The sequence below is a fragment of the Sinohyriopsis cumingii genome, chromosome 2, assembly GCF_028554795.1.
Source record: "Sinohyriopsis cumingii isolate HCF-2022 chromosome 2, ASM2855479v2, whole genome shotgun sequence".
NCBI lineage: Eukaryota > Metazoa > Mollusca > Bivalvia > Unionida > Unionidae > Sinohyriopsis > Sinohyriopsis cumingii.
Window position 1 is genome coordinate 40,870,002 of NC_142962.1, and position 14,269 is coordinate 40,884,270.

Genomic DNA, 14,269 nt, shown 5'->3' on the forward strand with positions numbered 1-14,269 from the left:
CATCACCAAGACCACAGGGCACATCAGAACTATTCACCATCACCAAGACCACAGGGTACATCAGGACTGTTCACTGTCACCAAGACCACAGGGCACATCAGGATTATTCACCATCACCAAGACCACAGGGCAGATTTTTCACCATCACCAATCCCATAAGGCACATCAGGATTATTCACCATCAACAAGACCACAGGGCACATCAGAACTATTCACTATCAACAAGCCCACATGGGATTACCCTTCAAGCTCACTGCCACTTTTCAATAAATTTACAAGACAGGTGCAAAAAGGTTTATTATGGGTGCAATGTAGCATTAATACCTACTTTGGAATACTGCTTGACCAGTTCCATCTCCATTGTCATGTAGGCATTCAGTTCTGCCAGAAGAGATTGGTACTCAGGGTCATCTCCAAATATGAAGTCCAGATCGGGCCAGGGACCCAGGGACTCGAGCTTCTCTGCCATTTCCTCCTCATCAAAGTTTAATTTCAGGTCATGGATTGGTGGTGAGCAGAAAACAGCAAGCCTTGGTTCCCGAACCATGGATCCCCATTTGGCTGCAAATATAATAAACATCAATGAAACTGTTTTAAACTTTACCACCATATAAGACACCTTGTTAAACACAAGAACCCCAAATAAGTATTCCCATATTATTATTTTTTATGTCAAGAACTTCAAATCATTGTTGAGAGAGTATAGCTTTTTGAGTCCCATGCCTAATAGCCATCATGGCTGTACATACATATCTATTTTGGGCATCTGGGCAACTGTGAACTTTTTCAAAGAAATTTGTTTGTTACTTGCACTTATTCATATTTAGTGTCATCACTCAACAATCTGTGCAAAATATTGTTGTACAATGGATTGGGATTATAGAGTTAATTAGCCAGTGAAAAGACAAGTCACCATAGTTATTCAAATGATTTTAGAGTTAATTACCTGTTAGAAAGACAAGTCATCACAGTTATTCAAATGATTTTTGAATTAGTCAGTGAAAAGACAAGTCACCATAGTTATTCAAGTGATTTTAGAGTTAATTACCTGTTAGAAAGACAAGTCATCACAGTTATTCAAGTGATTTTTGAATTAATTAGTAAAAATACATTATTCAAGTGATTTTAAAATTAATTAGCAGGTGAAAAGACAAGTCACCTTGTTATTCAAGTACACTTTGAGATACGGTGAGCTTTTGGAGACTCATTCATGACTAGGAAACCAATATATTACGAAAAAAAATAACAAGTCCTGAACTGTCCTTTAAAAATAGCTTTAACTGAAATTTGTGAAGAGGATGTATATGTCCGTAATTTTTAATCAGAATTCAAATGACACAAAATTAGTTAATGGACACTTTCTGAGCCACCAATAATTTTTATGACTTTTCAGTGCGTAAGCACATAAAATTTCAAAAACCATAAATTTTACAGTCATGATGACTGCACAAAATCATACTTTGATTTAATATACATAAAGGAGAAGGTACTGAAAAACTTAGCATGCTACCAAATTCTAATAATCAAGCATTTAATCAATACTTAATTTATAATTAGTTATTTAACTTGGATTCTGGCTTTACAATGTGCTGTTTTATGTGACAGATGCCTGAAAAAAGGCAGATGTGTAGATCAATTTATACCATAAAGTCTTCTAGACCGATCTATTATGCTTCTAATAAAGAAATAAATGCTTGTCAGAATAACCTCCGTATTTCACTCTCATAAACTGTCACACCAACCGTTAATATTCTTAACCATGAAGAAACAAGTTATTCTTCTTATGTAAAAGAGACAAACAAGAGAGAAAGTCCTCACATATCACATTATAGACTTTAAAATGAGACAAACAAGAGAGGAAGTCATCACATATCACATTATAGACTTTAAAATGAGACAAACAAGAGAGGAAGTCCTCACATATCACATTATAGACTTTCGACGTGTATAATAATATTATTATCCAAAACATTTCAATTGAATAAAGCAATAGTGAAGATATGTAACTTTCAAAACTTGAACACTGCTAACCATGATGCTTGAGCAGGCAAGACAGGCAAGAAAAAACTGCTATCATATCATGGCATTAACTTTAGACCATGGGTAATATTATCCCAATGACTGACTTGAATCAAGCAGCTCATGTACAAGATATATGACTTTCAAAACTTTAATGCAAAACATCCACTGCAGTTGTCACTGGAAAAGTCACTAACATGTCTCACAGCACTTTCTCCTGAGAGGCAATAAACAAATATAGAAATTAAAATCAGTCTCATGGGGATAAAAATACAATGGGAGAAGATGTAATAAAACAATTACATTAACCAGATACCTATAGTATTTTCAAAGCCAGCAACTATTTCCTTGATCCCCATCTTGAAGTCTTCTTCATTTGGTGATAATTTCACTTGGGCCTTTCCTGTGGCTTTCACCCTGTAAAAAAAGACTCATGAAAATTAAGATAAAAGATAATTATGGTTAATATTGGCTGAATAGGACATCTTGCAAGCTTACCGATTTGAGTGTTGTCATTGCCAATGAATGATTTAGATATCACAGGAATATCTTACCAATTTTGATCAATGGAGAACATGTTGGATCATCAACAGAAACTGTAAACGAGGGAAATGAAAAGTTTAGAGAAAACAGTGCTGCATTCATTTCCATAGCAGCATACAGGGAGGAAAATATTTAGGCTAAAATGTATAATCTGTCCCTATTGTACAGCTAAGCTTTCAGGGTATTCACTTGGGCCATTTTTTGTGCCATGACTGTAGGCCTGGATAGATTATATGCCTTCTGATGCACCAAAAGAATGAAGGTAGGGGGAGGCGAAGGTAGTGTGTGACCATCAAAGCAAGGCCTCCATACTATTCTCTGATGGAGATTAAATTGGATAGGTCCATGAGGTAGCAGCAAGTCAAACCTCATGCTTAATCTTTATCACTAAAATGTCCTCATCTGTGAGGAACTTTTGATCATTAGTACAATTCACCAAAAAAACTAGTGGATGCCAGAACATCAGTAGAACCCTTCAGCGGAAGGAAAAGATGTTTCCTACCCTTTCTTCTTCCTTTAGAAGCAGCCAAATAAAATCATAAAGCTTTAACTAGGCACAAGATTCTGTCTTGATCATCCCCTGCACATACACCTCTCCCTCGATAACTCGCTCCCGGATAACTCGCAATCCCGCTTATAACGCGGTGTCCATCTTGGCTCCCGATTTTTTCCCAGAGAAAATGTATTTAAAATATCTTTAAAATATGCTGAACATGAAAAAATTACGATAAGAATTGATAATTAAACCTTGATACATTGCTCGTTTTATCATCGAAAATGGTGATTAATGCCCGTAAAAATATAATCCAAATTTTGAAATTTGCAAGTTTTAAAGAAGAATTAATTTCAGAGATCTCGAAAACGCTTAATTACGCGTATTTGGATGCCAATTTTTGATCTGGGATGCAGACAATTACTGAGGCGGGAGTCCTTCATACGCATGTAATAGGTGCGCAGGAAAATTCAAAGATTTGCTAGTCCTGTTTCAGCCACCTGCTTTGTGGGAAAATGTGTTGATCAGTTAACTGTGCTGATATTTACAATGACAGAATTCAGTGACTGAAAGACTCTTTGATGTACTGTTGCCATTTTATAAGAGTACATTAAAAAAAGAAAAAAGAACATGATGCAACAGCTAGTTCAAAGGCTTTGACTGGCGGCCGAGTGAGAAAATGTACTGATATTTAGTGATTGAATTCAGAGGCAGAAAGACCCAGTTTTAAAATCCTAGCGAGACCTCTGTTTAAAGATATCATATATTATGTAAGTTTTTATGATAAATAGTTGTCAGTATACTGTAAATAAACAGTCTGGTGAAATAGCAATCAATGAAAACTTCTGGTAAATGCTAACAGGTGGCAACAGAGAATGAAATAAACACCAATTAAACATCTTCCTGTGTGAAAGTCACGTTCTAATCCTTTAATTCCGTTTCAGTGTAAACATTATAATCACAACATATTCTGTTCATTGAAACATGAAAAAAGTCAATCGACTGTCACATCGAAACCCGTGAGTACTTCTGTGAGAACCTAATTACATGTACATGCCGGCTTTGTTTTGATCAACAACTTGGGGATGTGTTTGTTGCATTAAAACAAAAATCGATTACAAGAGACCTCAGGTGCTGGATTAAGGGTCTTGGAGCTGTCTTTGACGTAAAGCAAAACAGTAACAGAGACAACGACGATGATAGTGACTTTGAATGTTTCAGTGAAACTGATGTCATTAATGCCGAGGCTGTTTGGGAGAAATTCATACAGACTCATGGTCCTGAGATGGGCGTTTCTCTTGATGATCTGGAGGAGTGGATTTGTGCTGACAATGATTGCCCCACAGCCGAATACATGTCAGATGAAACTATAATTATTTCTATAGCGAACAAATTTGCAGCAGAAGACTTGGAGTAACACAAGTTTTGAAAGTGATGCAGAAGCAGATGTTGCACCCCCCACCCCTCTGCACAGGAAGCAATCAAATATTTTGACATTGCCATAAGGTGGCTGGAGACCCAAAATGTTGACTACGTAAAGCTCATGCGGTTGAGAAATCTGAGGGATTTTGCTCGGCGGCAGAGAAACCAAGGAGTAACACACACAAAAAACCCTGATTTTTTCAAAAAGTGAATTGATGTTTGTCAAGCGTGGCACAAATGGCAAGTATTAACTTGTTCTAATTTACGTTGTTTTGAATTTGTAGACCAATTAAATATGTTAGTACTGATTAACCCTTGTTTTTTTTTGTTTTCCATTTTACTTCTATGGCATTCAAATCTATTTATCTATCTATCATTCGATCAACACTGTTTCTCGAAAAGAGTCAATCTTTTGTATATAAAAAAACATCAAATTTGGATCAAACAATAAAACTAGAATGTATCCAATTCAGCATAAAAATTAGTGACGTAGTACACAATGTGTGAAGTGGTACACATGTTAAGTGAACAGAAACCACGTGGAATAATGTTTTCGATGATCACCTCAATATACTGTAATTTATCCTGAAATTGATGTTGTCTTATGAGGAAATAATAAAGTACACCGTTATGAAGAGATATTTATTAACAGTTAATCTCAGAACGATTATAAAGTGAGTATTCAACAGTATAATCTGCCTACCCCCCCCCCTTATTTCTCCGTTATGTCATCAATCACTTTATTGGTTTTGGGCTTATTTTATAGGTCCCTCGATAACTCGTGCCTCACTTATAGTGCGGTCGATGTTTCTGAACCCCGATGTGCGTGATTTATCGAGGGAGTGGTGTATATAACTAAGACTGGGGAACTTTAAAGGAGATCAATTCTTCATCTTGCAGATGCTAAGGAGAGAAAGAAGCTATCTTGCGGGTATGGTTCTCACAAGAAGAATCAGCCATTATCACATAATGGGGCTTGTTAAAGACCACACGATGCTTGAGTGATTATATCTCAGTGTAAGGGAAATAGACACTAGTCCCTGTAGCTTGGAATACCTGATAAGGTAAGCAAACATGTATGTTGGATATGGCTGCCCTATAGCCCTTAATACTAGAAACTGAGCATTGCCTCTTTTTAAAAGAGAAAAGAAGGAAAAGAGCCATTGTGCTCACATAGGAACATTTAGAATCATTGTCTTTCTTACTGTACCAATTGCACAAGATTCTCCAGTTTGCATGATAGACCCTGGACATAAGAATATCCTGGTCTGAAGGACATACTTGGTAATTTGCTTGAAAACTTGTCCTGGCAGACAGATTGTTGAACCAAGTGTAAAGTCAAGAATCCATTGACTGTTGTGTAGAACACAGCCCCTGTGCTGAGAGCAGATGGCCCCTCATCCGAAGTGATGTCCTGGGCTGGTCTACCAGCTGGTCAAGAAGATCACTGAATCGTGTTTATTGAAACCAAAGAAGAGCTATCAAAATGAGATGAACTGTAGAGATCATGACTTGCAAAACCATCCTGAAGGATGGAAAAACAATAAGTAAACAGTGATCTTAATTAAGGCTTAAGGCATCCACTGTTCAGGCTCTTTGGTCTGGGACTGGGGAGATGTAAAAGAGGAGCTTGTTCAGTCTTCTCGCAAACATGTCCACCAATGGTCTCCCACAAAGTCTTAACAGGGAGTCTGCTATGGATTAGTGCAGAGACCATTCAGTAAGGACTACCTACCTCTCGTCAACAGACTGTCTCCTGAATGTTGCTTAACACAGGAGGTTGACACCTACCTGCATATAGAACAAGCAGGTGTGTCTCCTTGTTTCCTAAGGTACATACCACCATCATGCTGTTGGAGGAGACCATCATACAACAACTCCTTATTTTCTCAACACATCCCTGTAAGGCTAGAAATAAAGCCCTCATTTTCAAATTGTTAATGAGGAAGGTACTTTCTTCCCTGGACCACAAACCATGAAGAGCTAGTTGTTCTGCTCCAAATGAGTGTCCCACACAAATCTGATGTATCTCTGAACAGATAGGAGTGGAGTTTAGGGGTGTGCATGCAGATTATGGAAAAATGTAGCTATATGCCCAATGCATATGTCTGACATGAGCTCAAGGTAAATATTCTACAGAACATTTACATTGAACCAATATAAAAAGATGAGGAATACAGTCCAGTGACTTTGGGAGCAGACTGGGTTCATGTTCTGATCTGGATTCTTTCCAGAATTCTCTACGAAGGGTCATCCATGGGGGATAAATTATTTTTACATAGGTAAGGGTAATTCGATCCTGGAAAAGGTAAGCTATGCAATACTAACAGGCAGTATATTACTGGTTTTAAAATGTCTGAAATAAATTCTAGAGGCAAATGGTTACTCAAGGAAATGATTTCCAATATGTAAGGCTTGTGACAGGATAGGCTGATAATGATCACAGACACTCATGTCAGGAATTCATTAATTTCTGCATAAATATTCACTCTTCCAGTGTTATACATCTTGAATCAGTCATTTTTTAATCAGTCTATGGTACAGTTTGCTAGTTTCTTTGTCAACTAAAATAACCATGCCCTGAATTAAGGACATGGTTATTTTAGTGGAGAAGGAAAATGTAGAAAACAGTGCTGTATTCTGGTTGAACAACATCTAATTCAAAGTACATAATAATAAAAAAGTGATTATTTTTGCCAAAATTAGTAAATCCTTAATGGAAGTACCTGTAATAATGATGTGTTTTAGCTATTCAAATAATAAGAAAAATGTACAGGTATTTCTGACCCGATGCTTTTTCTTGTAAATTACCCTACTTTTCAACATAATGGGTCAACTAGGCCCCACTTTTTAATTTCTGCAATAAATACTGCTATACTTGACACAGCTAATATTAAATTTTTAGTGAGAGATTGACTTGTTCAAATTCTCATGCAACTGATGTCATTTTTACTGTCTCTGATTGCAAGTCACATGCTGCTAAATTGAAAGGACTTGGTATATCTGTGTAGGAAATACAGATTTTGTTATTGAGGATTACAGCAGGCATGTGCAACTTCCTCCTGAGTGCAGGCCAGATAAGTGATTTTTATTTAAAGTCACACCCTATTATATAAATCAGCAGATAAAATCAGGTCACGTGCCAGATCCAGCACATAGGCTGAATGTTTCACATGCCTGGATTAGAAGATATTAACACCAGATTCACTCTTAACCACTTACAGTACTCCCTTTTTATAATGTTACAGTACTTCCTCATTATAATGCTGTCCATGAGAGTCAGAGTAAACAATCTAACAGCAAGATCACTTTATAATGTACACTGTGTATAGAATTTTACTATCCACTTTTATAAAAAATGTTGAACACAAATTATCAAAAATAACATTTTGTGTGGCCCAGTGTCACAAAAAGTGTAATAATATCACAACAGAATCATGATCAACAGGGTTTATCATGAATTGTTCGGCTGTAGAGCTTGAATATCTGACTGATTAAATAACTGTATAAGAAAGAAAATATGTGTACCAGTTTTCTTTGTTGCCACTACTAATCACCAAAAGTGCCCCAAATTTTCAGATAGCAATGATCTTCAGTACAACAAGAAATATGGCATTTAAAAATTCAGAGGCTTGTCTTTGTGTGTTACCAAGAGCATATCACTGTCTTTGTGTGTTACCAAGAGCATATCACTGTCTTTGTGTGTTACCAAGAGCATATTACTGTCTCTGTGCGTTACCAAGAGCATATCACTGTCTTTGTGTGTTACCAAGAGCATATCACTGTCTTTGTGTGTTACCAAGAGCATATCACTGTCTTTGTGTGTTACCAAGATCATATCACTGTCTCTGTGTGTTACCAAGAGCGTATCACTGTCTTTGTGTGTTATAACAGCATATCACTGTCTTTGTGTGTTACCAACAGCATATCCCTGTCTTTGTGTGTTACCAACAGCATATCGCTGCCCACTGCAAGTGCAATATATTTTTTAGGCTGTTTTGAGGATGTCAAGAACTTAATTTATTTGCAAAAAGCTTGCTGGAAAATGGAAATTATTATACACGTCAAATATATATGAGTTTTAAACAAAGAAACAACTCCAGGAGGAGAGGGGCATGTTTAAAGAAAAGGTACATAATGTATGAAGAGTAAAGTTAAATGCGGTAAAAACAGGAAAGACAGATTCCAAAATACAACCTTTTCTAGTCCTGACAAACAACTAATTGTCATATACGGCAAAATTTGACAATTAATGGAAAAAATCCTAGCACAAACCAAGTTATTCCTATTATGATTCAATGAATTAAAATATTACAAACGTTTTGCTTACTTTTTGTCCCCATAAGCATACGTATCTTGGCCAGCCTTTTTTCCCCCTTTCTCCTCATCTGTTTCCTTTGTCTCATCTTCTTCCCCTGTCATCTCCTTTCCATCCTCAAATTCCTCCCCTGAAGACTCTGACTCCCCCTCACTGTACCCAGACTCCTCATCTTCACTGACCTCCTCCTCATCTGGAATGAGAGGACAAAATCACATGCATTCCCTCTTGTACTGCACACACTAATGAAAAGGCATAGCAATTATGTCTGAGAATTCACAAGCCCAAACAATCAACCATTTATGTGGTGTTTTCAACTTCTCTAAGTCATATCACTTAACTTCCAGTCCCACCATCAAACAAGGAATATTTAGATTGTTTATTCAGGGGGTGGGGGTACTGGCATGACCATATTAAAGTTTCAACCAACTTTTGGTCTTGTATACTTACAATCATTTTAATCTATAATGATACTATGACATTACTGCAACCAACTAGGAAATTACATTATATCTTTTATTTCAACTTGAAAAGCTAGAAGTTTAGATTACTATTTTCTTTCTAAAATGCTGAACTTTTGACACATAGAGCAACAGTCACCACATTTAATACTAATACTAATAACTGTTCATAAAAACCTGTTTTAGCCATTCATTGATTGATACAGACCATGTACTGTGCAATTGACAGTGAATACAATAAATATGCCACTCTGTAATTGTGATATTATAATCAATGGATGGACAAAAAAAGCCAAAGTTGTTGGCAATGAAAATGTTAGTCTATGAAAACAACCAAATTTATTTATCTTTAATACAATGGCTGACACGGCTATTGACCCTTACTTTATCCTTTCTAAACATTATCACCGAGGAAGATTTATATTTATTTATAGAGGGTAGCTCACATAGTACAATGACTGTTCTCCCATGAGTCCCTTTTTGGTAAAATGAAAACAAACAATGAGGAGGTGAGATAAAGAAACAAATTTACAACATTGGTTTAAAGAAATCAGCATGGGGGAATATAATTTTTATGTAAGTAAACTAAGTATGGTTCACAATACAAATCAGTTATAGTATATGTCCCCAAATGCCACTGTAGTGCTAAAGTCAAGTATATCCAAAATATGACTAATCATCCATTCTTTAATGGGAGCAGTAATGCACATACATAATTCAGAGATTCATATTGTTTCTTCATCTTCTGTGAAAACCCAGCACAGCACTAATAATGTTATAATGAAAATGTGAAATTATCTCACATGATCTGTCGCTATCATTGTTTGTCTATAGTGTTAACATGTGATGTCTGGGATAAATGAGGTTTTCTCTTCTTCTACCAAGTTTCTAGCATTTTCTGGATATGTGAAGTCTACAGTCATTGTAAAGGTTCCAAATGTTTGTTACTTTGTTTGATTATACAGTTATTAAAACCTAAATACTAAGCCAAAAGAAACATGGTCAAAGATCTCATCATCAATTATAACTGTAGCAGCAAACAGGTCATGTATTTTACTTACTGAGTTCATCCATTTGTATTGTAGGTGTAGCATTTGGCTTTTGTCTCTAAATCATTTAATTCTTTTTCTGAATTATTTATTTCTGTCTTTTAATTTAAGATACATATACACCTCCAAATAATGGAGCCACAACGAGTATAAAAATGGCCCCCTCATTTGCTAATATTTTATGGGAAGATCAACTCTTAGTATCATTGCGACTTACCAGTGGGTATGCTTCATTGATGATATAAAAATGGAATGGCAACATGGAAGAGATAATCTGGATGATTTCATATAAAAGGAAACAACTTCCATCCTATGACAGAACTAGACTGGTAAAAAACAAACTCAATATAGACATCTACTCAAAACCAGCCAATAAACACCAGTTGTCACTGAAAACATTGCATTCGGAACATCCCATATAAACAGGTCCTGAGGATACACATTAACTGTTCCAATGATGAAAAGTTCCAAACAAAATCTGAAAAGTGTTCTGAACATTTGATAAACCAAGGCTAAGACAAGGACCTGATAGTGGAGGCATCACAAAAGGCTAGACAAGGACCTGATAGTGAAGGCATCACAAATGGCTAGACAAGGACCTGAAAATGAAGGCATCACAAATGGCTAGACAAGGACCTGATACTGGAGGCATCACAAAAGGCTAGACTAACAAATTGCAATGAACTACTAAAATATAGAGAGAAGGGAAAGGTTGATCGGTTACCATTTATCCTTGACTACCATCCAGACAACTCCTATGGAGATAAAAAGTTCAAAACCTGTAAACATATGAAAGAGACAAGCACATTCTCTTGCAGAGCGACAAGTGAAAGATTGAACATACATGATCCAAACAGAACGTGCAAAACACAGAATGTAATTTATTTCATCACATGAAAGATCTGTATCATCCATATGTTGGAGAAACTGAAAAGCGACACAAAGGATTAATCTTCACAGATCAGACTGGGTGACAAGAAAGCTGTACAGGTGTCTGTCACAGAACACCTCTCTTCCCATGGCCATACCTTCAGTGATGTGACACTAATTGTGATTACTCATAACACCCAAATGGAAACCAGGAAAGCTTACTGGATATGCTGCCTTAGAAAATTGAAACCAAGCAGTTTAAAACAAGAAGACTAGAAAAAGACAACCATGCACACAAAAAAATCATCTTTATGCAGGTGGCGCATCTTCATTTAAATAATTCTTTCAATCAGTGTACAAGTCACCTAGTCATCTATACTTACTAAAATAATCAAACATCCAGGATATAATTTATGGTTACACAAATTTACATAACAAAACAGATGGTGATATGGCTTATCAAGTTTTAGGTCAATAGAACTTAGTTTTCAGCATCAGCATCAAGCTGAAGCCAGCTAGTTGAAACATCAAAAATTTCAAGATTTTATTAATGTAGAAATATTTGTCTAATATTTTTTAATCTCATTGCTTTCTTTGTTTTTGTGTGTCTTGTCTCTGTTTTGTATTTGCCTTTGAAAACATTTAGAGTTGAAAACACTTAGACTAGTTAGAAATTAGTTTTGGACACTTATTTGCCAGTTTGTTGCATTTATCTTAATCAATCCCTAACATTGTGATCATTTCCTGGATCCAGTGCATGCACGTACGTACGTACGTACATACGTATGTACATACATACATACATACATACACTGCTGTCGGGCATTTTGCGTACCTAAGGTTTTCGTTTTCAATACTGAAGCAAAACGCATACCGAATTTGAGCGACTGACAAAAATAAAATACAGCAATGCTTACCATTTGAAAAGATGCAATTGTCACCAAAATATTCTGTTCAAAATAATATTAATTTTGGACACAAAGGACACCCCCCCCCGTTTTCCTGACTCGCGATATGTCGGCCTATTCTGCGCATAGCTTTGAAAAGATGTAATGTTTATCCAGAGGGCTACAGAAATTAAATATATTACTTTAGACTGTTTCCGTCAGCAGTTCAGTCGAGTAATTAGGTCAAATTTATAGCTAGTTTTACAAAATTCAACATAAAAATGCCAATAAATGGCAAGAGGTATTAAGCAAACTAAATCGATCTTGTAAAAAAGTTAGTAAAGTTCAACATTTTATGAAAAATAAGCTATTACATGGAAGAGAAACAACAATGAATAGGATGTAATGTGATTACAACGTCTTGTTGATGGGGAAACATTACTACAGAATTTAGAAACAGACTATACGCCAGGAAATTTGTTCACAATTTATGTTCTAGCAGCAAGCAGACACGTTGGATAGCAGACGATTTTGTACGTGTGGGACAACTTCTTGCAACACTGGAAACTTGGATTAAAATACAGTTTTGTTTTAAGGTACACATTTCCATCTTTTATGTAATGTATTATTTGTATGATTCTAAAAGATGCATAGTAAATCGAATTTTCTGGGTTACAGGTTCAAGAAGGTCATGGAGTGGGTTTTCATGTTGCCATTTAGAAATCACATTTTATGTACATTTCGAGTCTAAATGTGGGATATTTTTTACATTTTTTGAATATCACTTTTCTTAATTAATGTACGATTCTTCTTTCTGGAGACAAAATGGATTTTTGACCCAAAATAGCACATGATCCAATGTTTACAGAAATGATTTATCGTTGCGCAGAATTACCCGACGCGCAGAATTGGCCAACATGGTGGTACATATATCCATACATATATACGTACATACATACATACATACATACATACATACCTACCTACGTACGTATATTGGCAGAAGAGGTTTTACTGTATTCACAAGAATAAAAGGATTCATACCAAAATATGTTTTCAAATATTTGTTTAGTCAATATTATTGTTCAGCAGTTTCTGAGAATAAGACAATCAAAGGTCTTTACTATTTTTAGTAATGGTGGCCATATTTAATAGCAGATTTGCACAACTTCAAGAGATTTTAATGCTTGAACACTGTCTGTGACATTTAGTCTGAATCAATTCAGAGTGGTTATTTTGAGCAGTTGAAAATAAAAAATTGATGAATATCATTAAAAAACCCACGTATATGATAGATTCCATTACCACTCCATTGAGCAGAATGATAACAGCATGCTGCCTGTGAAAATTTACTTCAAATTTGTTGAGTGGTTTTATAAAAGAAGTTGAAAGCAGCACATGTTGACAGCTCATTCACAAAGGAAGCAGGATTAAACCATAACTACACTTAGCCTTATGGCCTGCTAAACTACTAAGGAAGGAAGGGTGTGGGTGGAGTGTGTACAAAGTACATGTGAGTGCAAATTACACAGGTGGATATGGTCAGACTTGGAGTCAAACTGAGCTTTATGACAGTTGGGACTAATTTGTTCCTGATCAATCAAACTGGCTGGGTAAAAGCATCTGCCAATGAGGTCAACCTGCAAATTGATGGCATCCAATACAGGATAAAAGAGTGAGGTATGCACTCCAGGATACTTTATTCCATGACCTTTGACCCTAACCCTATGAGTCAATTATAATTTACCATTTGAAAGATGTCAATTACATCTTATTTATATTGCAGTGTTAGTACCATAGCATATGCACCTGACATAAGTTAATCAGTAGCTAGCCAAAGGTCCTGGCCATAATTTTAGCCACCTGACCATAGTCTGTCATCCAAACACTAATAGCTGGTCTGAAACAATAGTTCTTAAAACATCTCTATGACTACTGCTACTGTGGCTGATACACTGTGCCAAGCTGTCACAACACCACCCAACCCTTCCTAGTAAGCTCTGGTGATGAATGGTCAGGATTTGTGGAACAAAATTTCATCAGTATTACAAATACTATCTCTTTTTTTAATTGAAGTCATTGTGAATACTAATGTCTTCACTAGTAGCCAGAAAGACCCTTGGATTTGGTGCCTTAAAGTGATATAAAGCAATTCAGTGAAAGATCTGACTGGAATTAAAAATGGACATAACTCTAGCACACAACAT

At 36.0% G+C, this 14,269-nt stretch overlaps 1 protein-coding gene across 1 annotated transcript in view; it reads right to left on the reverse strand.

The window, feature by feature from the left end:
• The window catches only part of LOC149804702 (dynein axonemal heavy chain 6-like), a 393,112-nt gene that overhangs the window by 316,112 nt on the left and 62,731 nt on the right, over window positions 1-14,269 (reverse strand). The window contains exons 16-18 of the mRNA XM_089933221.1: window positions 8,808-8,988; window positions 2,336-2,436; window positions 329-561 (exon numbers count right to left, since the gene is read on the reverse strand). Coding sequence (XP_089789347.1) covers window positions 329-561; window positions 2,336-2,436; window positions 8,808-8,988 — 515 coding nt within the window. The remainder of the gene's footprint in view (window positions 1-328; window positions 562-2,335; window positions 2,437-8,807; window positions 8,989-14,269) is intronic.